Source organism: Choloepus didactylus, chromosome 2 (genome assembly GCF_015220235.1).
Source record: "Choloepus didactylus isolate mChoDid1 chromosome 2, mChoDid1.pri, whole genome shotgun sequence".
NCBI classification, from domain to species: Eukaryota; Metazoa; Chordata; class Mammalia; order Pilosa; family Megalonychidae; genus Choloepus; species Choloepus didactylus.
The window spans coordinates 26,579,460-26,605,901 of NC_051308.1; the positions used below are offsets into that span (position 1 = coordinate 26,579,460).

The 26,442-nt window shown below is 35.1% G+C and overlaps 1 protein-coding gene across 1 annotated transcript in view; it reads left to right on the forward strand.

Moving 5' to 3' along the window:
• Positions 1-26,442, forward strand: part of WDR64 (WD repeat domain 64) — a 181,907-nt gene that overhangs the window by 63,074 nt on the left and 92,391 nt on the right. Inside the window, 3 exon segments of the mRNA XM_037811156.1 lie at positions 7,018-7,232; positions 10,382-10,516; positions 17,851-17,930. Coding sequence (XP_037667084.1) covers positions 7,018-7,232; positions 10,382-10,516; positions 17,851-17,930 — 430 coding nt within the window.

Genomic DNA, 26,442 nt, shown 5'->3' on the forward strand with positions numbered 1-26,442 from the left:
AAATTTTTCACAGACAAAGAAATGCTGAGAGAATTTGCTAACAAGAGACCTGCCCTACTGGAGATACTAAAGGGAGCCCTACAGACAGAGAAACAAAGACAGGACAGAGAGACTTGGAGAAAGGTTCAGTACTAAAGAGATTCGGTATGGGTACAATAAAGGATATTAATAGAGAGAGGGAAAAATATGGCAAACATAATCCAAAGGATAAGATGGCCGATTCAAGAAATGCCTTCACGGTTTTAACGTTGAATGTAAATGGATTAAACTCCCCAATTAAAAGATATAGATTCGCAGAATGGATCAAAAAAAATGAACCATCAATATTTTGCATACAAGAGACTCATCTTAGACACAGGGACACAAAGAAACTGAAAGTGAAAGGATGGAAAAAAATATTTCATGCAAGCTACAGCCAAAAGAAAGCAGGTGTAGCAATATTAATCTCAGATAAAATAGACTTCAAATGCAGGGATGTTTTGAGAGACAAAGAAGGCCACTACATACTAATAAAAGGGGCAATTCAGCAAGAAGAAATAACAATCGTAAATGTCTATGCACCCAATCAAGGTGCCACAAAATACATGAGAGAAACATTGGCAAAACTAAAGGAAGCAATTGATGTTTCCACAATAATTGTGGGAGACTTCAACACATCACTCTCTCCTATAGATAGATCAACCAGACAGAAGACCAATAAGGAAATTGAAAACCTAAACAATCTGATAAATGAATTAGATTTAACAGACATCTACAGGACATTACATCCCAAATCACCAGGATACACATACTTTTCTAGTGCTCACGGAACTTTCTCCAGAATAGATCATATGCTGGGACATAAAACAAGCCTCAATAAATTTAAAAAGATTGAAATTATTCAAAGCACATTCTCTGACCACAATGGAATACAATTAGAAGTCAATAACCATCAGAGACTTAGAAAATTCACAAATACCTGGAGGTTAAACAACACACTCCTAAACAATCAGTGGGTTAAAGAAGAAATAGCAAGAGAAATTGCTAAATATATAGAGACAAATGAAAATGAGAACACAACATACCAAAACCTATGGGATGCAGCAAAAGCAGTGCTAAGGGGGAAATTTATAGCACTAAACGCATATATTAAAAAGGAAGAAAGAGCCAAAATCAAAGAACTAATGGATCAACTGAAGAAGCTAGAAAATGAACAGCAAACCAATCCTAAACCAAGTACAAGAAAAGAAATAACAAGGATTAAAGCAGAAATAAATGACATAGAGAACAAAAAAACAATAGAAAGGATAAATATCACCAAAAGTTGGTTCTTTGAGAAGATCAACAAGATTGACAAGCCCCTAGCTAGACTGACAAAATCAAAAAGAGAGAAGACCCATATAAACAAAATAATGAATGAAAAAGGTGACATAACTGCAGATCCTGAAGAAATTAAAAAAATTATAAGAGGATATTATGAACAACTGTATGGCAACAAACTGGATAATGTAGAAGAAATGGACAATTTCCTGGAAACATATGAACAACCTAGACTGACCAGAGAAGAAATAGAAGACCTCAACCAACCCATCACAAGCAAAGAGATCCAATCAGTCATCAAAAGTCTTCCCACAAATAAATGCCCAGGGCCAGATGGCTTCACAGGGGAATTCTACCAAACTTTCCAGAAAGAACTGACACCAATCTTACTCAAACTCTTTCAAAACATTGAAAAAAATGGAACACTACCTAACTCATTTTATGAAGCTAACATCAATCTAATACCAAAACCAGGCAAAGATGCTACAAAAAAGGAAAACTACCGGCCAATCTCCCTAATGAATATAGATGCAAAAATCCTCAACAAAATACTTGCAAATCGAATCCAAAGACACATTAAAAAAATCATACACCATGACCAAGTGGGGTTCATTCCAGGCATGCAAGGATGGTTCAACATAAGAAAAACAATCAATGTATTACAACACATTAAAAACTCGAAAGGGAAAAATCAATTGATCATCTCAATAGATGCTGAAAAAGCATTTGACAAAATCCAACATCCGTTTTTGATAAAAACACTTCAAAAGGTAGGAATTGAAGGAAACTTCCTCAACATGATAAAGAGCATATATGAAAAACCCACAGCCAGCATAGTACTCAATGGTGAGAGACTGAAAGCCTTCCCTCTAAGATCAGGAACAAGACAAGGATGCCCGCTGTCACCACTGTTATTCAACATTGTGCTGGAAGTGCTAACCAGGGCAATCCGGCAAGACAAAGAAATAAAAGGCATCCAAATTGGAAAAGAAGAAGTAAAACTGTCATTGTTTGCAGATGATATGATCTTATATCTAGAAAACCCTGAGAAATCAACGATACACCTACTAGAGCTAATAAACAAATTTAGCAAAGTAGCGGGATACAAGATTAATGCACATAAGTCAGTAATGTTTCTATATGCTAGAAATGAACAAACTGAAGAGACACTCAAGAAAAAGATACCATTTTCAATAGCAACTAAAAAAATCAAGTACCTAGGAATCAACTTAACCAAAGATGTAAAAGACCTATACAAAGAAAACTACATAACTCTACTAAAAGAAATAGAAGGGGACCTTAAAAGATGGAAAAATATTCCATGTTCATGGATAGGAAGGCTAAATGTCATTAAGATGTCAATTCTACCCAAACTCATCTACAGATTCAATGCAATCCCAATCAAAATTCCAACAGCCTACTTTGCAGACTTGGAAAAGCTAGTTATCAAATTTATTTGGAAAGGGAAGATGCCCCGAATTGCTAAAGACACTCTAAAAAAGAAAAACGAAGTGGGAGGACTTACACTCCCTGACTTTGAAGCTTATTACAAAGCCACAGTTGCCAAAACAGCATGGTACTGGCACAAAGATAGACATATAGATCAATGGAATCGAATTGAGAATTCAGAGATAGACCCTCAGATCTATGGCCGACTGATCTTTGATAAGGCCCCCAAAGTCACCGAACTGAGCCATAATGGTCTTTTCAACAAATGGGGCTGGGAGAGTTGGATATCCATATCCAAAAGAATGAAAGAGGACCCCTACCTCACCCCCTACACAAAAATTAACTCAAAATGGACCAAAGATCTCAATATAAAAGAAAGTACCATAAAACTCCTAGAAGATAATGTAGGAAAACATCTTCAAGACCTTGTATTAGGAGGCCACTTCCTAGACTTTACACCCAAAGCACAAGCAACAAAAGAGAAAATAGATAAATGGGAACTCCTCAAGCTTAGAAGTTTCTGCACCTCAAAGGAATTTCTCAAAAAGGTAAAGAGGCAGCCAACTCAATGGGAAAAAATTTTTGGAAACCATGTATCTGACAAAAGACTGATATCTTGCATATACAAGGAAATCCTACAACTCAATGACAATAGTACAGACAGCCCAATTATAAAATGGGCAAAAGATATGAAAAGACAGTTCTCTGAAGAGGAAATACAAATGGCCAAGAAACACATGAAAAAATGTTCAGCTTCACTAGCTATTAGAGAGATGCAAATTAAGACCACAATGAGATACCATCTAACACCGGTTAGAATGGCTGCCATTAAACAAACAGGAAAGTACAAATGCTGGAGGGGATGTGGAGAAATTGGAACTCTTATTCATTGTTGGTGGGACTGTATAATGGTTCAGCCACTCTGGAAGTCAGTCTGGCAGTTCCTTAGAAAACTAGAGATAGAGCTACCATTCGATCCAGCGATTGCACTTCTCGGGATATACCCGGAAGATCGGAAAGCAGTGACACGAACAGATATCTGCACGCCAATGTTCATAGCAGCATTATTCACAATTGCCAAGAGATGGAAACAACCCAAATGTCCTTCAACAGATGAGTGGATAAATAAAATGTGGTATATACACACGATGGAATACTACGCGGCAGTAAGAAGGAACGATCTGGTGAAACATATGACAACATGGATGAACCTTGAAGACATAATGCTGAGCGAAATAAGCCAGGCACAAAAAGAGAAATATTATATGCTACCACTAATGTGAACTTTGAAAAATGTAAAACAAATGGTTTATAATGTAGAATGTAGGGGAACTAGCAGTAGAGAGCAATTAAGGAAGGGGGAACAATAATCCAAGAAGAACAGATAAGCTATTTAACGTTCTGGGGATGCCCAGAAATGACTATGGTCTGTTAATTTCTGATGGATGTAGTAGGAACAAGTTCACTGAAATGTTGCTATATTATGTAACTTTCTTGGGGTAAAGTAGGAACATGTTGGAAGGTAAGCAGTTATCTTAGGTTAGTTGTCTTTTTCTTACTCCCTTGCTATGGTCTCTTTGAAATGTTCTTTTATTGTATGTTTGTTTTCTTTTTAACTTTTTTTTTCATACAGTTGATTTGAAAAAAGAAGGGAAAGTTAAAAAAAAAAAAAAAAAAAGAAAAAAGACAAACAAGGAAAAAAAAAAAAAAAAAAAGATGTAGTGCCCCCTTGAGGAGCCTGTGGAGAATGCAGGGGTATTCGCCTACCCCACCTCCATGGTTGCTAACATGACCACAGACATAGGGGAATGGTGGTTTGATGGGTTGAGCCCTCTACCATAAGTTTTACCCTTGGGAAGACGGTTGCTGCAAAGGAGAGGCTAGGCCTCCCTGTATTTGTGCCTAAGAGTCTCCTCCTGAATGCCTCTTTGTTGCTCAGATGTGGCCCTCTCTCTCTGGCTAAGCCAACTTGAAAGGTGAAATCACTGCCCTCCCCCCTACGTGGGATCAGACACCCAGGGAAGTGAATCTCCCTGGCAACGTGGAATATGACTCCCGGGGAGGAATGTAGACCCGGCATCGTGGGATGGAGAACATCTTCTTGACCAAAAGGGGGATGTGAAAGGAAATGAAATAAGCTTCAGTGGCAGAGAGATTCCAAAACGAGCCGAGAGATCACTCTGGTGGGCACTCTTACGCACACTTTAGACAACCTTTTTTAGGTTCTAAAGAATTGGGGTAGCTGGTGGTGGATACCTGAAACTATTAAACTACAACCCAGAACCCATGAATCTCGAAGACAGTTGTATAAAAATGTAGCTTATGAGGGGTGACAGTGGGATTGGGAATGCCATAAGGACCAAACTCCACTTTGTCTAGTTTATGGATCGATGTGTAGAAAAGTAGGGGAAGCAAACAAACAGACAAAGGTACCTAGTGTTCTTTTTTACTTCAATTGCTCTTTTTCACTCTAATTATTATTCTTGTTATTTTTGTGTGTGTGCTAATGAAGGTGTCAGGGATTGATTTAGGTGATGAATGTACAACTATGTAATGGTACTGTAAACAATCGAAAGTACAATTTGTTTTGTATGACTGCGTGGTATGTGAATATATCTCAATAAAATGATGATTAAAAAAAAAAAAACACTTTGGATTTCTGTTACATCTTTATTAAAATGAACTTTAAAAATTCAAAAAAAAAAAGAATGTAAGCTTTGTATCAATGTTGAATTTCTTGAACTTCTTAGCTGTGCTTAACGTGATTGCATAAATGAATGTTCTGGTTCATGGGAAATGTATATGTGAATTATATTGTTTGTTCAAGGATGTGTGCAGCTTCCTCTCGTATGTTCAGAAGACAGAGCAAAAGATGATGGATGATAGGGAGGGAGGGAGGGAGGGAGAGAAAGAAATGGTAGAGTGACAGGATGTTAAAGTTGGTGGATCTGGGGTACCAGTGGAGCGGGGTTGGGTATGCTGGAGTTCTGTGTATGGGGTTTGTATTGTTTTTGCAACTGTTCCTGTAAGTTTGAATTTATTTCAAAATAAAATTCAATAACAACATCAACAAAAAAGCTCTCCTTCTTAACTATATGACTCTTTACTATATGTCTCCATTTAATTGGCTATTGCGTATTGCAACTCAAATTCAACACATCTAAAATTGAACTCTTGATCCATCCTAACTTCCCCTTTTTCAAAACTGCTTTTCTTTTATGTCCCCATATCAAATTATGGCATCACAATCCAACCAATAGCTCATACCAAAAATTTTGATGTGATTCCTTTCTTTTCCTCTTCCCTATCACCACTACCACCCCATATTTAATCCATCAACAAGTTCCATAAGTTCTACTTCTATATGTCAACCATAAAGAGAACCATACTTTTATTGTGTTCTTCCTTTTCAAAAACTCTAACCAGTTTATACTTCTGATTAGAATTCAGCAATCTTCATGGCATGAATCATGTTTTTCTCTCACTGTTCTCTTATTTAGATACCTTCACCCCAATCAAGCAGTTTTACTCATTGCTTTCCCCATGTGCTATACTGATTCCCAAATTTACTATAAAGCCATTGTTGAGGACCTCATTCACTGTATTACACTTTCCTCTTTATGAGGACTGGCAAATTTTTCTCTTCTATGAAAGAAGTGGCTGTACTTCTCCTGAGCCTCCATCTTGTTTTTACTTTAAAGACACTATGGATCACAAAGCTGACATTTGTTTTTTTCCCCTGTTGGTTGTTAAGAAGCTTAAAGGTAAACACTCACCTCTACCAACTGTGTAATGCATTACATCTCATGCCTTTTTTGTATTCCTAGCTTTATTTTATCTTTCCTTTCTTTATTTTTCCTCTATTCAGATTTCTGCCCTTACTTATTTTTAACAATTTTTCTTTTATATGTATAGTGTAACCTATATATTCTTTCTGGGGTTGGGTATGCCAGGTCTAAAAAAATCTACCAAATTGTAATATTTCCCAGACATTAATTTTGCCTCCAAGTACACTGTATGATCTTTGAGAACAGGAAGCAGTTTTCTTATTTAGGTATCCCACCCCTTTACCCACAAATCACCTAAAAGCACAATGTTGTGCTCACAGTGTATTCATTATATTTTATTTGACTTTTTTTTTTTCAAGTTCCTTTATTATGTGGGAGTATCTGAAATGAGAAACTTCAAAAAGCAAAACTTTTATTAGATAAGAAGAGAAATATTTATTAAATAAAGCAACATAATTCATCAACAGTGTTCTGTTTCTAGGAAAATTATTATATCATAAAGCCTATGGATCACTGCCTCCTCTGCGTGTGTGTAGCAACCCTGCCAGACCAGCTCTGCAGAGATGACATCCTCTTGGGTGATGATGGTGGCTTTGTGAATAGATACACTGTAAATAGTGATGACTTTGGACTAAAGCAGGCAAAAACCAAAAAGAAATTACAAAATCAGGTCTTAGACTCAAAGAATTTTAAAAGGTATGTTTATTATAAGGGTAGCATTTATATAGCAAAAAATGTGTCAGATCCCATGGTGGAGATTTGAGACACAAGGTAAAGAAATGCTTCTTGCCTTAAGGAATTTCTAGTATAATCAACAGATAGGAAAATTATTGACTGACATTCCTATTTTAAGTGATATTGACAATTGAAATTTACAGATATTTTAATGGATAAAGGGATAAATAAAATAATTAAATCATGAAAAACTAAAAAGAAAGATATGTATATATATGACTATTTACTAGCACTTGAATATGGAAGATTATTCTAATCATAAAAGTAACAGACATGGAATTCAAAGAAAAAGCTTGATAGATTTGACTAAATACACAATAAAAAATTCTGGACATCAAGATATAACGTTTTAAAAGCAAACAACAAACTGGAATATATATAGCAAATATGACAATAGGTTAATATCGTTTAATAGGTCTTAGAAATAAATGAAAAAATAGTAATTCCACAAGAAAAAAATGGGAAAAGAGCATGAATAAATAATTCACACACATGCACACACACACACAGCACCAATAATGAAAAAACATTTAAAAATGATCATAGGACAAAATGGTAACAACTGTTATCTCCAACTGATGGAATTATGGGTGATTTTATTTCTTTTTAATAATTGCAATCTTTGAAGTTTTTAGAGTAAGGTATATATTATTTTTATTAGAAAAACATAAATTTAGCAAAAAATGCATCCTCCTAGTAATCAAAGAAGTACAAATTAGAATTGGATACAATTTTTCACCTATAAAATTGGGAAAGATTAAAAATGGGGTAGAAGCTGTAAGACAGGCATTCTCATATACTGTTACTGCTGGAAGTGTGAGATGAATCACCCTTTCTGGAAAGAAACTTTGGGAGGGAAATCAAGTTTCAACAAATATTTGTACATTAGGACTTGGGATCCCATGATAGATCCCCTAGGAATCTGTTCTAAGTATCTAGTCAGACATGTGTTCAAAACATATGGTTAAGAATGGTCATCACAGTATTATTTTAATAGTAAACTATCTACTGTCCAACAATAGGAGAATGATTAGATGTTATTCATGTAATCATTTAAATAAATAACTCATATCTAATATACATATATAATATAATATAAATTACATAAGGGTACATTTACTGATTTTATAAATATGTCCATACATTTATAAAATGTATTTTTGTAGTACTCCTAAAAAATCTTTAAGGTAACAAAAGTGCTCAGTAAATCACAGTATAACTATATTAGGGCATGAATACACACTTTAAAATTATGTTTTTGAAAAATATTTTATAATATGGAAACATGTTTATGATATCTTTATAGAAATATATATATATATATATATATATATATATATATTCTTTCTACTTAGAAAAAGACCAAATGTAAATACCCTAAAATATTAAAAATGATTCTCTATGAGACTTCAGAGAGATGATTTTTATTTTTTCTTTATGCTTTTCTACTTTCTAAATTTCATACAGTGAACATTTTCTTTTGTAGAAAGAAAGAAATAAAAATACAGGACTGGACTTAGTCATTAATGTAACAAATGTTTTATTTCAGAGTTAGATTGTGCCATTAAAATCTCATTACAATGATTACTACAGTGGAATTAAGTGTATCCCCATTGCTGGAACCCTAATAATAACACAATAATTAGGTAACTGACTCCATTTTCCACCCTTCAGACATGAACAGTATTGTTTAGTCCCACAAAGTATTTGACTCTGATAGGGGTTTTCCCAATGTGTGATGTGCTGCTCTCTATATAATCAAGCATTTCATTCCAATTATGATCGGCTCTTAGAATAGATGCTGAGACACTGGTCTTCTCTTTACTGAAATACATGCCATCTGTCAGAAAATACCATGGCTGTTTTTTTTGTTTTTTTTTTTTTCACTCCTTGTTTCCATTAGGTAGGTATGTCAGAAAAGTGAATTGAGGAATATGAGGAATTTTAGAAATCTGGGTACAGTTAAATGAATTCCAATTGACATTGCTTCTTGTGGATGATTATTTACAATTATGTACATGATTTAAATCATTCAAGGTTGAGGTATATTTAGGCTGGGTTTTGAGATTCTCGAACATAACAGAATTAAAAGTATTAAGGCCAAAGCACTTATCAAATTCTGGAGCAATTATAATAGATTTCCAGCAGATGACATCCACAGAATTCATTCATATCAAAGGGGTGAGAGTGGAGCTGTGAGTAGCAAAAATTGGTATGAAAAACATTATGCAAATAAAAGAAAGAAGTAGCCAGCATCCAGCGTTCAAAATGAAACAACCTGGCATGGGAAAAAAAATCTCCCCCTTCACTCCGTTTAATCCTATACTGTAGAATTTTTCTGACTTGAGTTGTAAACATGTCTATTGTTCAACTGGGGAATTCTAATCTTTAATAGGAGAAAGGAATTTAACATGGGGAAAGAAATTTTGTCTTAAGCATTATATGTCCTTGGTACCTGGGACAGGAGGGCCTCAATAAATGTTTGTGAATGAGAAGAAAAACAAACCATTAAATATGAGTAAATATAACACAATGAAGACTGCCATTTCCAGATTAAGATGAGATTTTTGAGGCAGAGGTTTTGGATTCTAATCCCAAGCGTCTCACTCAAATGTCCTGTGAAGTGGTGGGCAGTCCTCTAAACAAGGAACATGATGAAGGCTGCCCTAATGTCAGCTTCACCAGTGATCCGGAATTACAAATTTCCCTGTTCTTCAGTTTTGAAAGTATTAATGGAGAATGTGAATATATTTTTCAAATGGATTGGATATCATGTAAGATAAAAAACAATATAAAATAGAGTTCTACATTTAGATGATCAGAACTTTTTCAGTAAAGTAAGGCCCATAATGGAGTGGGATTCTTCTAGATTATTCCTTTAATTCTGAATCTATAGCTCAAGATTTGATAATCTTTTAAAGTTATTTTTTCAATTAAATATGCTATATAGTTTATGAAAATGTAGCTCAACAGTGGTATAATAAATGAGGTTATGTTATAAATTCAAGTTTTATCTCAGTTCAGAGGTACCATTAAGTTAAAGTAAAAATTGAGTAGAAACTCATTATATCTTTGTGTGTCTAACATAATCTTTTAAAAAAATTTTCCAGTGTTAAAAGAAAGCTACATAATGACTGGGTTATGAAAATTAGATATATTCCAGCCCTAAACTGCTTTGGATCCTGCTCCTTAGACAGTGTTCATTCATTAGTTTTGGAAACCTTGAAGAGACTTGAAGATAATTTGTAAGTATAATAGTTTACATAAATGAAAATTCTGTGACTCTCAGACATTTTGCAAGGATAAGCCCATGGCAGCCTTGGAGCTTTCAAACTGGTTTTCAGAAAAAATCAGGTGTTAACTATTCCATTTGTTGGATAAGGTTAATTAGATTTTCAGGAGAAAATTTAAGTTACTCAGGCAAATCTGAACACATGACCTCCTAACAGCAATTTTGCTCATTGGTTTGCTTATCTGCTGGAATAAATCAATGCAGGCATATTTATACTTTATTTGCCAAATATAAGTCTGTTGGTAAACTTTATACTTTAAAAATTATTCATTGTTACAAAGCCAATTGGCTACCCAATACCCCGTAATTATGATCTGTAGCACAATCATTTTGGTCCATGTGTAATAATCAAGATGGTTTTCTCATAGAAAGGCAAATTTGAATAATGTACAGTCTTACTTCCTATCTTGTTAAATATTTATTAATATCTAGAAAACAACTATTGTATCCCAATTTTCAGTTTTAAAAATACATTGAGATACATGCTACAATATAGATAAACCTCAAAAGCTTTTATGCTAAGTGATAGAAGCCAGACACAAAAGACTGCATATTGTATGATTCCACTTACAAAGCAATGTTCTGAAAAAGGCACATTTATAGAGACAGAAAGTAGATCAGTATTTGCCTAGGGCTGGTGATGGAAGCAGAGATTGACTGCAAATGGGCATGGACAACTTTCTGGGAGTGAAGAATATGTTCTAAATCTGTATTGTGGTGATTATTGCACAACTATATAAATTTACCAAAAATGATTGAATTTTGTACATTTACAGTGGGTGAATTTTATGGTATGTAAATTATACCTCAATAAAGCCACAAGTAAGTGTCTGACTTTTTGCAACAACAATCATATTATTCGAACTTTATTTTAAGAAATGAACATAGCTTTATTTAAGATACTATGGGTTAAAACATAAAACTGCAGGACTTCTGGTTGACCAAGATGGTGGTGTAAGACACTCCAAGGTTCTGTTCCCCCACAGATCTTTGAACAACTAACAAAAACTGGAAATCCATCTGTCTCAAAATTCCAGAAAACAGTTAGAGGGTTGCAGTAGCAAGGCAAGAGCTAACTCAAGAAAATGCATCTTCAAACCAGCAGGAGAAGCTCATGGTGCCTTTGCTGGCCACTTACCCACCCACTGCCTTGCAAGGTATGGAGCTGGCCTGCCCTCCCATTGTAGGTCCATGATCTATTCTGGAGGGAGGAGAAGAATAGTTATGCACACACTGCAGTGCCTGTGTGTCAGTGCCAATCCATTGTGTGGCAGCCTGAAGCATTGTGAAAAACAATACCTATCTCTGGCTAAACCTCCCAGAAATTTCCCGGCAGACAGAAGCAGCTTGCAAACAGCTAAAACAGTGTAAGAAACAATTAAGTCTTTGGCAAAGAGTTACCAGTTTTAAGATACAATAGAGCACTTGGTAGGGGGTGGAGAGAGTCTCTTTCATAGAGAATAGAGGGGATATTCAGATTCCTGGAAGTTGGAGAATTTCTAAGGCCAAGAGGGCAAGATCAAGACAAGACTCAGGCTCAGAAAAGTCAGAGAGCACCCCAAATTTGCCTCAGGATGATCTTGATAGGAGGGCTAAACTCTGAAAGAGAGTGCCAGCCAATGATGCAGACCAAATTTGCAAAGACTGTGAAGGGTGTTTTTTGTATTGGTTGGTTCATTTTTCTTAGATCCTGGCACTCAAGGACATCTCTGTCATGTCACTAGTTGGATACAAACTTAACGAACAGCCCAGGGACCAAATCTAAGAGTCAATACATTAAAATATTAAAATGTACAGTGTGCAACAAAGGATTACAAGACAAAGAAACAGGAAATAATGGCTCATCCAATGGAATAATATAACAGTAACAGTTCAGATATCATCAATGAAGAGTACCAGACTTGGGACATATCAGACAAAGACTCTCAAAAAATGGTCTTCCATACACTCAAGTATATAAGGGAAAACACAGAGAAAGAACTAAAGGATATCAGGAAAGCAATGAATAAACAACATGAGAATCTCAATGAGCAGGTACTAATTTTTAAATGAAACCAAACAGATATACTGGCATTGAAGACAATAATACCTGAAATGAAAAACTCCCAGGAGGGTTTCAACAGCAGATTGGAGCTGGAAGAAGAAAGAATCAATGAACTCAAATACAAGACAATTAAAATGATTCAGGCTGAAGAACAAAAACAGGATTAGATGGTAGTAAAGGGTCAGTGTTAATTTCCTGTTTCTGTTGGCAGCATTGTAGTTTTGTAGGAGAATGCTCTTGTTTGTAGGATGTTGACAATTTATCCTCAAATGGTTTGCTCAGGAAAATATTTTTTTCACTCTACTAGCAACTTTTTAAAGTCTGAGTTTTCTATAAGTTTGAGGTTTAAAAATTCAAAAATATATAGCATTAATAGCAATTTTTAAAAGATACAAGTCAAGATTGGATTCACTCAATTATTTTGGGTTGCTAAACTATATGTTTCTTTGTATGAGTTGCTACTGAAAAACTAGGGCCTATGATTTACTTAATTGTAGCCAGTTGATTCTAAAGAATGTCTAATAGTATTAACCAGTCTTAACCAGAGCACTTGGCTTTTTTTCCCTTTACATTTGGGGTATAACTAAAGGAAGTGCTAGGGAAAATAATGAATGGTCCATTTGTCTCCCTAAAAAATAACACAAATACTGTTTTCTAGAACCTTTTGAGCTATTTTGAAATTCATTAAAAATTCTAAACAAAAGATAACCTCTGAGCATAAACAGCTAGAATTTCTAAATTTCAAGGTTTTATATTAAGCAATGGAATAAAAGGATTAGAAATGTAATGAAAGAATATCCATCTCTAAGATGAGTAGTGTACATTTTCTGGAGGAGTGTAGTCTTCATGAAAGACATATTTTTCCCTCATTTAGAAAAATATGAAAATGTCTATTTTGGTGTATAACATATTGCACTGAGAAATGAATTAAACAGTTTTAAAAAACTCTTTTCACAGCACATTAAAAACAATTTCATTTCTTGACACCAGATCTTCTGATTCCACAAATATCATTTATGTGGCATAATTAATTGCAGAGTTTCACTTAATTTCTGTAATATAACTACCTGCTAATGATTACATCACTGGCATTTTAAAGGAGTGTATTTCTAAAACATTTAAATGCAGCTTTATTTCCAATTTGATTTTATACTATACAAACAATTAATGATATATTCATAAAGATAAAGAAACATTCTGAAAACATCTGCAAATGCAATATAACCTGATAGTCCTATAGAATACATATACTTCAATACCCAAAAAAAGTCTTCATTTCCAAGACTTACAAAACTACAATCATGATTTTACCAGAACAAATATTTCCAATATATTTTCCAGGTTAATTATAATGGCTAAAATGATAACCAGAAATCTATATACATCATGTAGGTCAGTCTTTAATCCAGAATTGTATCAATTATTGAACAACTGTTTGCTAAGCCACTGTATGTTAAGCACTGTGGACAATACAAATAAGTTTAAATCATGACCCCTGCCTCTAAATGCTTAAAATCTAACTGGGAAGAAGATATTAAATACAGACATAAAATCAGTGATATGCTGGAGCCAGCTCATTTCAGCTTATGAAGGCTATTAATATATCCAACATTCTCTTTCTTATTGTCTCATAATCTGAGCAAACCTACATAGATGGCTCTGGAAGAAGTACTAGAGCAAGAGCCTGAACACAGAGCAGGAGCCTAATACTCAGTGATGCCTTACTATATTTGAGGCACATACTAAGTTCCTGGAATTTGAAGATGAATAAGACTAGGTCCTTGTTCTTGTGTTTAATGATGGAGAAAATAGATGAGAAGAAGGTAATAAGTGCCACCATAGAGATATGAGAGAGGGTCATGGAAGCAGAAGAGAGTCCTTAGAGCATCTTAAGGTAGAGTTGTGAGGGAGAAAAAAATGGGGAAGGCTTTCTGAAGGAGGTGTGACCCTTCCTGAGTTTTAAAGAAGTAGTAAGAGTTAACCAGGAAAAGCAAATGAGTAGAGATTGAGTAGATAAACAGCTACATTAAAGAAATGATATTTGCAAAGGTATGGAAGTGAGAAAGAAGATGGTCAGTTCTAGAAATTGCAAGTGGTTCAATATGAGGAGAAGGGAGTTGGGAAAGATGAGACTCGCAGGCCAAACGTGAAAAGTCCAGTTGTATCATCTTAAAAGTTGGGAATTTATCCTGAAAGCTATAAGAAGCCAGCAGCTGTTTGGAGGATTGTTTGCATGGTTGTCTTATTTACTAAGATAGGGAGAATATATACGTGAAGGATTAGGTTTGTGAGAGAGATGACTTAGTTCTGTCAGTTCCACCATTTCCTGTCGGCCACATGGTCTTGGGCATGCCACCACTTAACTTATTTGAACCTCAATAATGTCACTTATGAATAGGAATAGTACTAACTTTCTTACCTCACAGGAGTTCTGTGAGGCTCAAATGATCTGATGTGAATGAAGGTGCTTTGAAAACTGTAAAATACTGTCATAATTTAAAGTACTATTATTGATAGTCATTTAAGCTCCTTAGTGAAGAAACGGTTTTTATAGAACACTTTGATTTCCATGTGCTGCTAAAATGCATGATAATAATAAATAATGCTGGAGGAAAGGAAAGGCACTAATCTGTTTCTTTGGGAATAATTTATTATGGTGCAAATATCCCCTTTTTCCAAGTTATAGGAAGTCACCAAGTGGTAACTTTTTATGTTAGGTTTTAATGAGATAGTAATCTTATTGATCTTACTCAGATCTGATACCTTCCTTTTGTCAGTGAAAATCCCCCCATCATTAGAACAATCTTAGGTGAATCTAATTCCCTTTTTTTTTTTTGGTGATGGGGTGGGGAGGGGATAGACCGCAAGGGCAGAGTTAAATTAGTCATACACTCTCCCTCTCTCATTTCATAACATTTTATCCTATTGCCCATCCCATTCCACCACACTCTACCCCACTTCTACACACAGGTAGCCATTCTATTGGGTTGAATATATATTTTTGTATGTATTTCCTTCAAAGTGTGGATTTCTGTGTATTTTTAATGCATGCCATGACATTGTAAGGAAGTTGAATTCCTGTTCTCCATAGTTTCAGTAGAATTGGTACCTTGTAATTGTAAACAATTAGATTATCTAGAAGGTTCTCTTTTTCAAACTAGCCAGTATTTTCCGATCTTTGCTCAGAAGATCATCTATTCTGCAATAGTCAGGAGTTTGTCATTGAGCCCAGTTCATTGTGTTTGTGCTTCCTAGTATATACTGTATCTCCTGGAATTTGGTTGGTGATATATTCAGCCCAAAGAGTCATGAAACTGTGAGAGAAAAATACCCTAAGCCAACACTGATCATTGGTTTGTTTAGTCAGATTCTGGCTGAACTTTTCAACTACTTTCTTACTTGGCCCCTCTTCTAAATCTAGAAGCTGAACATATTTCTCAAAGGACAGAGTGTCATCATGTTTTCCTGAAATTGCCACTGCCATTGAAGAGTCATCTCAATAGAAGGAAAGTCAGGTCCACTCCCTGGATTTAACATATGCCTATTTCTGCAATTTTCTATAATGAGCCTTAAATTGAGCCAGAAGAAACTGCATTTACACAAATACATAATTGGCCAGCTGTTAAAATGGGAGCCAAATCAGTTCCCAAAAAGGCAGGAAAAAATTCCTCTTTAAAAAATTTCCGTTTCCGAAATGATTATTATTCTGGTTATAATTTTTATGGTAATTCCACAAACGGAGTTTTGCACCAGCAAGAAAATGAGCATCTGCAATTAATTATACAATGCAAAGCATGTCAGCCTGTTGCTGGACATAAATGGAACCTTTAACCCTTTAATAGCTTGACAGTTTCCAGGAGATAAACAACTAACTACTCCGCATTATTTTTTACCCACTAGAAGGCAGATCAATTATACTGGTGAGAAAAAGCAAAAGAAGAATATTTCATGAATGATAGATATTATTTGAAAATCAAATTTCAGTGTTCATAAATAAAATTTTATTTATTTATTTATTTATTTAAAATGTTTACTCATTTATGCATTATCTTTGGCTGCTTTCTTGCTACAATGGCAGAATTGAGTAGTGTAACAACAGAGACTCTATGGCAAAGTCTAAAATATTTATTATCTAGTCCTTTACAGAAAAAGTTTGCCAACCTGATGTAGAGCCTACCATTGTATCCTCCCTTGCTCCTTTGAAATGGACACAATATGGATCAATGACAGGCAATAATCCAGAGTGAGGGCCAGTTTAAAAAAAAGTACCTTTAACAGAGGAACTCTGAAATTTCCTACTTTTTACATCATAAAAGAAAAAATACAAATTCCTTCCTTCCTTGGTTCCTGCCCTCACTCCCTCCTCCAACTATCCTCAACACCAAGGGAAAAAAAAGAAACAGAATGAACCTGCTTGCTCAATGGCCCTTAGTAATCATACAAGTCCCCTGGAATGCTATAGTTATCTATGGAGTCATTTTACCTTCAGTAAATAATCTTAAACATGTAATACATGTGCCCTCCATATAGTCACCTCTTTAACTTACATTTGATTACCCTGACTCCCCCCAGATAAAAGTTCATGGATTATATTCATGAAATATAATATGAGCAAGGTCTTTCGATAGTAGAGTGTTTTTTTTCCCATTTTGAAGAAATCATTAAAAATTGCTTCTCTTTCAAAAGTACTATAATTGAAGAATCTCAGGGGTACCAGGAAAAATTCAGAGGGAACTTCCCAGAGAACCAATACATTTCTATTCTATGTGACTCTGGAAAGTACTTATTGTCAAACCAGTGCTTGTCCTTGGCAATATTCAGACAGCTACTTGTTAGGAGGCTTCTGTGTTCAGAGTACCATGCTATCAACACTTGAGTTTGAGGTCCTTAACTGATGAACACTCATTTCTGATTTCATAGTTCACTTCTGATATATATCATGGTTAAGGTGTGATTTACTTCTACCTATCCTCACCACTAGTACAGCCACAACTTCAGGGTGGGGGACTAGATTTTATAAAAAACAGAAACAATAGAAAGTGCTGTACTAATATGACCACATTATAGACTAAGTAGATTTCTGTGGGTCAGTGAGGACTTAGCCCTTACTTATAACATTTTCTGTGGGCAAATGGATTTAAACAACCAACTTAGAAATGAACCTATTGAACATAATCTATTTATAAATTGGAATTAGCTTTATAAGGAAAAATGTATGTTAATATCTAATTTGTGTTTTCCAGGCCTGTCAGAGAGTTTTCCATGCCCAAAGGAGCAAATACTTTTTGTTACTGTATAAAAGCAAATGTAATTATCACTGGAGGTAAGATGACAGTTTGTGTTGCATAAGATTTTCTGCTTTGCTAACAGTGCTGTCCTTGATTAACACGTTGATTTTCATAAAGTTATAGAATTTTACTGATGGGACAAACCTTAGGGAATTTAAAAATTTGAATCAAGTCAAATCAGATTTCTTCTTTGTGGCTTTCAGATTTGATGGCATTCTTAGATAGGCCTTCCCCACCCCAAGAATATGTGAAACAAATTATCCTGTATTTTACTCTGTTTTTATTCTTTTGTTTTATATTTTACATTGAGATCTTTAATATATCTAGAACTTATTTTTATGTGTGAGAGCATGAGTTCCCAGCCTGGGGCCCAGGTGTGGGCTTTAAGGGAGCCCCGGGAACCTCCTGAAGTTGCATAACTTGTGTGTGTATGTACATTTTTCTAGAGAGAAATCCAAAATTTTATTAAATCCCCAAAGGGGTCTGTGCTGGTTTGAAGCTGTTATGTAGTCCAGAAAACGCCATGTTCTTTTAATCCATTCCTGTGTGGTGCAGACCTGTTATGGGTGGGACCTTTTGATTAGGTTATTTCAATAGAGGTGTGACCCAGCCCATTCAAGGTGGGTCTTGATCCTTTACTGGAGTCCTTTCTGAGAGGATAAAAGACAGAAAAGCCCAGAAGTTCATAGAAAAAAAAAGCTCCCAGGGAAGTTGAGAGACAAGGACACACCCACAGAACCACAGAGGCTGTGAGAAGAAGCCACTGAAGCCAGAAGCTGAAAGCAATGAAACTCGGGAGAGAAGAACCAGCAGACGCTGGCCATGTGCTTTCCCATGTGACAGAGGTGTCCCAGCTACTGGCAGCCTTTCTTCAGAGAATACATCTTCCTATTAATGCCTTAATTTGGACATTTTCACGGCCTTAGTATCGTAACTTGTTAAAAGCCAACCTATTTCTGGTATATTGCATTTCGGCAGTTTTAGCAACTGAAACAGGGTCCACAACCAAAAAAGATCAAGATCGAATGGTATAGAGTTAACAGAGAAGAGAACCAAGGATAGTACCTTGAAGAATACCAATATTTAAGTGATAAGTAGAAGATAGGAAACAAGTTCATCTGCTGAGAGTAAAGAGAAAGATGATGAGGTAAGAAGTTTGAGGGCAAAAGTGGAGGAATGAATATTCTCCAAGCCTCAAACTCCTCATCTACAATATTGGGGTTCTAATATAGAATAATAATGCCAAATCTGGGCTCTGGAGTACAAATCCTGGTTCTTTCATTTGCAGGCTGCAGCCTTGGGCAAGTTACTTAACTTCCTAAGCTTTGGCCTCATCTGTAAAGTGGAAATGATAATAGTATCTACTCATAAGATTATCGTAAGACTTAAACCTTTCAAATATAGTACTTAATACAGTTTCTTGCACATAAAGTGCTCAATTCAAGTTTGCTAATAGTAATACTAACAATAACAAAAGAACACTTACTTCATAGGGTGTTTTTTTAAAGATTGAGATAATATTTGCCTGGTAAATAGTACATTCTCAATAAATAATAATTCTATCGAATTACAACTCATAAGAAAAATCACTTTGGCAGACATGCACAGGTTTTGTTGGAATTAAATGAAATCTGAGTTTCCTGTTAGGACACTGTTACAGAGGTCATAAGTAAGATGATGAGGGTCTGAACTATTGTAGGTGCTATAGAAACAGAAAGAAAAGAGTCAATCCCAGAGACAGGGGAAATAGATTATTCATAAGACTTGAACATAGAGTGATATTGGTGATTAGTAAGAGAGATTGGCCTGCTCCAAGTTTATAAGGTGGCATAACTGGAAGAGTGTAGTTGTGTTGTTGGTAACCTGGAAATTAGGAAGAAAGTGCTTACAAGAAGAAGACAAAATAAAAGCTCAATTTTTAGTTTACATGTCAGGGTTGATTAGATATCTGAGAAGACTCCTCTATTCCTTTTGGTGACAGGAAAAGATCTGGTTGGAAATGTGGGTAGTTAGTGCTCCCAAAGCTGTGTGCATGTGGGAGTTGAGCTCCCAGAGGCTTCTCAAGGAGATCAGGGTTACCTTAAAGGAAACAAGGGGCAGGTAGACTTGAAGAATGTAACTGAGCAAAACAGAAACAAAAACAAACAAGAAAATGGCCCATATTGGAGATCTGAACTTTAAAAAAGAGGAGGGAGGGGAATACTGTTTAAAAAGATTTTGAAAAAAATTTTTAATATTTTTTTTTAAAAGAAGAAACCACTTTTTTAAATTAAAAAAATCAATAAATGTACCATTTGTAAAAGAATATAGAGGAAAACTACTTATTAAAAGAACTTAAGATGTTAGATGAGTAAGTGCGATTGGCTCCATCCATGTAAAATTTCTTCAAATTCCTTCCCCACAAACATATGCAACAGGCAAGGTTTCATTTCTTACCAAGGGGATCATGCATCACTCCTAAATTGCATAGACTGATAAGTATAAATATGGCTGCACTACTACTTCATGACTAAGCAGTCTCCCTTCTGAGGGCATAAAGTTGGATGCAAAAATTATTTTCAAGTACACTGTGCATCTAATGTTTATATTTAAATCTGTGCTCAGATTTGGCTTTGCACCAAACTTATTGGAATTAGCTCATGGTTCAAAAATTATTTTTTAAAAATAATATAGTAGTCTATTGGAAAGAAAAACAAACAAAAACAATGCCCCAGAAGTTAGAAGAGCTGGGTTTAGTCACAGCTGGCCACTGACCAACTGTATGATTTTGAACAATCACTTAATCCCTCTTGGTTGCTCATTTTCCTTATCTGGTAAAACGAGGGAGTTGGACTACATAAATTCCAATATTCCTCTGAGTCAAAACCACTATGACTATTGTTGAAAGAACTTCCTGTTCATAGGGAGATAAACTAAACGTGGTTTAGACATTTTGGAACTTATTTTGCCAATTAGCTATTACTTAATATAGAGCCTTAACTTTGTGCACTCAGAAAAACAAAACATCAGTTAGCCACAAACTTCTAACATTCAACTAAGGACATCAAGAAAAAAACGGAAAGCATATGAATAAGAGGTCTGCAAAGCAGTGTGTGGGAGTCCTGGCTTGGACTGGCAGACGATTTCCTGAGATCTGGTAGCAATGAGTCTAAGAACCAACAGGAATCCAACTCCCTAAACTGTACTATTTAAAGCTTGTCATTTAAAGAGCTTTGTGCTAAGGTCTAGAACACATAAAGAAGAAAGACTGGAATTAGATATTTTCAAAACAGAAATGGGAAGCTTGTATCAAGATTTCTTGATCGCCGTTGCCCCCTTTCTGATCTGATGACTGTTTTGCCTTATCACTTGCAATGGAAATGGGCACCTTTCCTAAGCTTGATTACAAGTCATTAGGAGGCTATGGGGGCTCCAAGTGATGAGGAAAGGAGAGCATAGTGGCAATGAGAGACAACACATAAAATAAACACCCGAGAATCAAATTGCAGTGGATTAACCTCCCAGCACTACATGTCTTAAGTTAGTTAAAAATTTTAGCTTTCCATCCTGCTTCAACTCAAGCCCTGCAGTGAAACCCTTTGAAAAAGCAATGCTTAAATACATGCCTAAAGTGAGATTTGATTTCTATAATCTGATTTCTCCTAAAAGATATATTGTCACTAATTAATCACCATTAACTCCTTTGGACAGGCCTTTGTTTTCACACAAAAGAATGCAAAATGTAAAAACTGAGCAATTTTCATACAATTTGTAAGCTTAAGTATTTTCATTATTTCTGGAAAAAAATGTGGTAAAGTTCTGGGACTTAAGTAACTTTAGTGTTTATGAATTGAGGTATCTGACTCTCATTAACCTCAGCAAAAATTATATTATAAGATTCCCAACTACAGTTTTGAAAATGTATTAATTGTAGGTTCCATAGGCAAGAAAACATTAAGCAGGATGACTGACAACCAATAATTTTTACCGTGAATAGTTTATTGAATGGTCACAGTTGTGGAAACTCCATTAGTAGAAAATGCAAATCCTCAGTAATTGAAAACACATTTTTCTTAGGAAAATAATCTTGTTGATTAGTGACTCAGCCAAGCACTTTGCTAAATGTACAGTGTGTGCCAGATGGTGATTAAAAATATACAATGAAAGCAGCTTTGCTAGGCATACTTGAATGTGTTAAACGTGCAGAGACATTTGATGAGCTTGAAATAACAGATCTTAAAATAAAAAAAAAAAAAAAAGCCAAACCAGGAAAGAGTATTTACAAAAAACTGCAAATTTCCTGAGCATTATTTTGGTGACCATCAGGAACTTTTTTACTCACTAGTCTCCACTGGCCATTTTAAGAATTAAGCTCCTGGTTTGGAAGTTCAGTGTTTAAAAACAATTACCTGTCATCCAGGAGAGCTTGGGGGAAGAGGAGGAGGGCTCTGTATGTATTTGTTCATGTTGAAATATTTATTGTACAGCTGCTATGAACTAGATGCTCTGAACCTCATAAAGATCAGGTATATTCCTAACTTTCAAGAACTTAAAGTCTAATAATACAAATAAAATGTTTGTAGTTAACTGTAATATGAGTCTCCTAATAATGATAACAATAATGCAGATAAAGTGCCATAGGCATTTAGAGCTTAGTGTCATGTCCCTTTCTGTTCATTCTGGCCCCAAAAGCCACCACACAGACTACGTAATAATTCTATTACTATCATTAAAAAGCAAGCAGAGCTGGAGGACCTCTTGTAGTAGACAATAGGGAACCTCTGGAAGACTGGATTTCCTTCATAATACATGCTGGATGACTTCCTAAGTTTAAGAGTCCTGTGGAAACATTAACTAGGATTATCTGCTAGCCCGAGGCCTAGAGTAATAAACATAACAGAGTAATATGATACTTCTTGGCCATTGCTAGTGAAAAATAAATGCAGGCAAGATATTCATTATTGGAATTATTCCATTTGAATCATGTAATTGAAAGCTGGGAATTTTCTCATTACCCATAAAAATTCCAGATCACCCTCTACTCTCACTGTAATCTCCCCCTCCAGAGCATACAGCCATATAATTTTAGAGCTGGAAAGAATCTTGGTGATCATAATTTTATAGATAAGGAAACTGAGACCTCAGAAAAGGGAATTATTTGCTGTGAGTCACGCAACTAGTTAGCTTGGCAGAGCTGGACTTTTCTTTGCCCCCAGTTCTGTGTTCTTTTTCCTGGACCACAGTAATTTGGTTCACTAGAGGCTCTTTCTCACCTGCTTTTTTCTGTGAAATAAACCAGCTCTCATCAAGAGTTATGCAAGTGACTTACCAACTGAGATAAAAGAGCTTGTAAAAGCAAAGACAATCCTATCTTGGATGAGTGGACTTTATCTAAATCCCAGCCTGGCAAAAAAGAAAAAAAAACAGAAAAAAAAAAAAGGTAAATGGAAAAGAAGAGGAAACATGGAATTAATCCCTCATGGATCATATTATAATATTTATAATATAACATCCTATTTTCAGGTTTGATATACTTTCTATGAATACTTGGATTATCTTTCATGCTTACCTTGTAAACATTCAAAGTTAGGGACCATGTTTCGTATATCTTTGTATCAGTTCCTCTCCCTCTCTCTCAGACATTTTGTAAAATTCATTGTACATGGCAGGGACTTTGATTAATAACAACAGTAGTAGCAATAATAGCTTACTGTACAAGAATTGTTCAGAGTTATAGACATATGATTCCATTTAATCCTCATAATAAAACTATGACATAAATACCATTTATCTCCATTACATAAATAAGAAAACAGAGAGATGAGGCAACTTACTCAAGGTTATAGAGCTGGTAAGTGATAGAGCTAGGTTTCAAACCAACATTGACTTACACAAAAAAATATATTCTTAACTGCTTCATGAGTGACTCTACTGGTCAACTCATTTACTTAGCAAATGTATTAAGCACTTACAATTTATCCAACACTGCTATGAACTAGAAATACAAGGCTCACCAGATAATGAAATAGATATGGAAATAAACAACTATAAATGAGTAGGACAAGTGCTATAAACGAAGCCTGAAGAACATACCCTAAGAACACAAAGGAGTTGTATCTCCATCTGGGGCTGGGGAAAGAAATCAGGCAAAGCACTGAGGGGAAAACATTGGAGCTGAGTCTCAAAGGGTAAAATTTTTGGTCTTTTGGAAACAGACTTTGGGCAGGAGCAATATCTAGTGTTTCTTTGTATACTAAGCATCCAGCAAAATGCCAACTGTATAGTAATTTCTCAAGAAATTTTTGTCCTTGTTGTTAATAAGGGTAACATTGAAGTTTCAAACTCAAATTTAATATCCCAATTACACACTGACCAGAGTCTTTGAACTATCTTGGTTGCCTGAAAAATGAAAACTAGGAGTCAGTTGTACACTGAGTTTTCTCAGCCTACCTCTAATAACATTCCAAGGCCTGCAAGCCTCTGAAACGAAATAGGTGACTTAACAAAGGTACTGAATGAACATCCAACAAAAATTCAGTTTTTGCTTGGACACGTATGTTCCCCTTTTTTCCACTTCATAGTTAAACCTCTGAGCTATGCTTCATCATCTCAAGTTGCTCATTTGTTCAATATTTATTGAACTCCTACTATCCTGGACCACAGTACTTTGGTTCACTAGAGGCTCTTTCTCACCTGCTTTTTTCTGTGAAAAAAAAATTGCTCTCAAAGCACTTAGAGGCTAGCAAATAGTTAGAAAAGATGAGGGAGGGGCAAGGAACAATGAGAACAGTGGAGGAGGAGAATCTGGAGGCAATCTGGAATATCCTTGGAGAAACAGCTATGCAAAGATCTGAAGGATGGATTGGTATATTCAAGAGAGAGAAGGAAAGGGGTAGGGAAAGTATTATGTTCCTTTTTCAAGAGACCAGACAAATTAATCATAGGATTACAGGAAAACATCTGCGTCTATCTCATTTGCCTGGCTGTGAACATCCATCTAGCAAGTCACTTAATTTTGGCTCCATACCTGATTGGTTCTTTCAGTACGGATAAATGTATTTACAGAAAAAATGTGATGTATATATATTGACAAATAGATCCTGTGGGTCACCAAATACATGCTGCCTTTTTAATAAAAATGACCATTCTGTATTTTTAGGTTTTTAAAATATGTAAGTGATGACTCTAAGTTATAATGCTATTATACCATCTTTTTTTCCTAGTGGCCTATAGGTCCCTGGTAATAAACTAGGTGCTTAAGAATGCATCATGGTATTCCTATTATTCTGCCATTTTCTGATAATGTGATTCTGGAAAATCATTTAATATTTAGGAGTTAGTTTCCTTCTTTTGTGATATAAGAGAGTTTAATTCTATAACTTCTAAGGTTGCAACTTTGAAATTCTTTGATAGTTTTATTATTCAAACTTCCAGGATGACATTTAATGAATTCTTTGTGAAGTAGAGGATCCAATATCTTTAAAATACTGTATATTTTGTAAAATATTACACACAGTTTAGATTATGCTTTTTAAAACCACAATAGGATTACAACTTATTTCAGGTAAAGCTAGCTAATAATAAACCCCCAAATGTATAATGGCTCAAACACAATAGAAATTGATTTCTCTTCAGTCATGTAAAATCTAAAATCAACTCTCTCAATCCACTGGCTAAAAGGCAGTCATCTGACTACACCTACCTGCAGGGGAGGCTGGGAGATGTAGTCCAGCTTTGTACCCAGGAAAAGTGGATATGAGTTTGGTGAAGCACTAACCAGTCTTTGTCATAAAACTGGACGTGTGTGTGTGTATATGTGTTTACGCATGCTATGATAAGTGTTTGACTAAATTTTTTATTTTTAATACCATCAGGATCCCAATTCATAGAAAAATATACATGGGAGAAAAGATTTGACAGCATTAGCTATCAAATAAATTAAATGAAAACACAAATAGAGTACTGTTTTACACATATTTAAATAGCAGAAATTTTAAATTATGTTAATATTCAGTGCTGGCCAAGGTTTGGTGAAACTAGAATAATCATATATAGCTGGTAATTTTCAGATCTTGCACAACTATTCTGGAAAGCAACTTAGCAATATGTTTTAAGAGGCATAAAAATGTTGATACCCTCAATGTAGTGACCTCACTCGTGGGAATTTATCTTCAGTATATAATCTTAAGGGAAAAAAGGACCACATAAATAAAATAACTATTCATTTCCATGTTGCTGAATAAAGAGAAAAACTAGAATTAGTAGAACCATCTATCAATAGAAGAATGGTTAAGAAATTGTGATATATCAACTAAATTAAATACTATGTAGCCATTAAAATGATAACTATGAAGGCCTGTGCCTATGGTCTTCCATAGTATAAAAAAGTAGGTATAAAAATGTCTTTAGAAATACATCTAATTTATTTTTAAAAAAACACCTTAACAGTGATTACCTAAGGGGAGTGGCACCAGAGACTATGGGGAGAAAAAGATACAAAAATAATACCCTTCCATATGGTTTAAATCTCTTACCATGTATGCATATAATTTTAACAATTAAAAAATC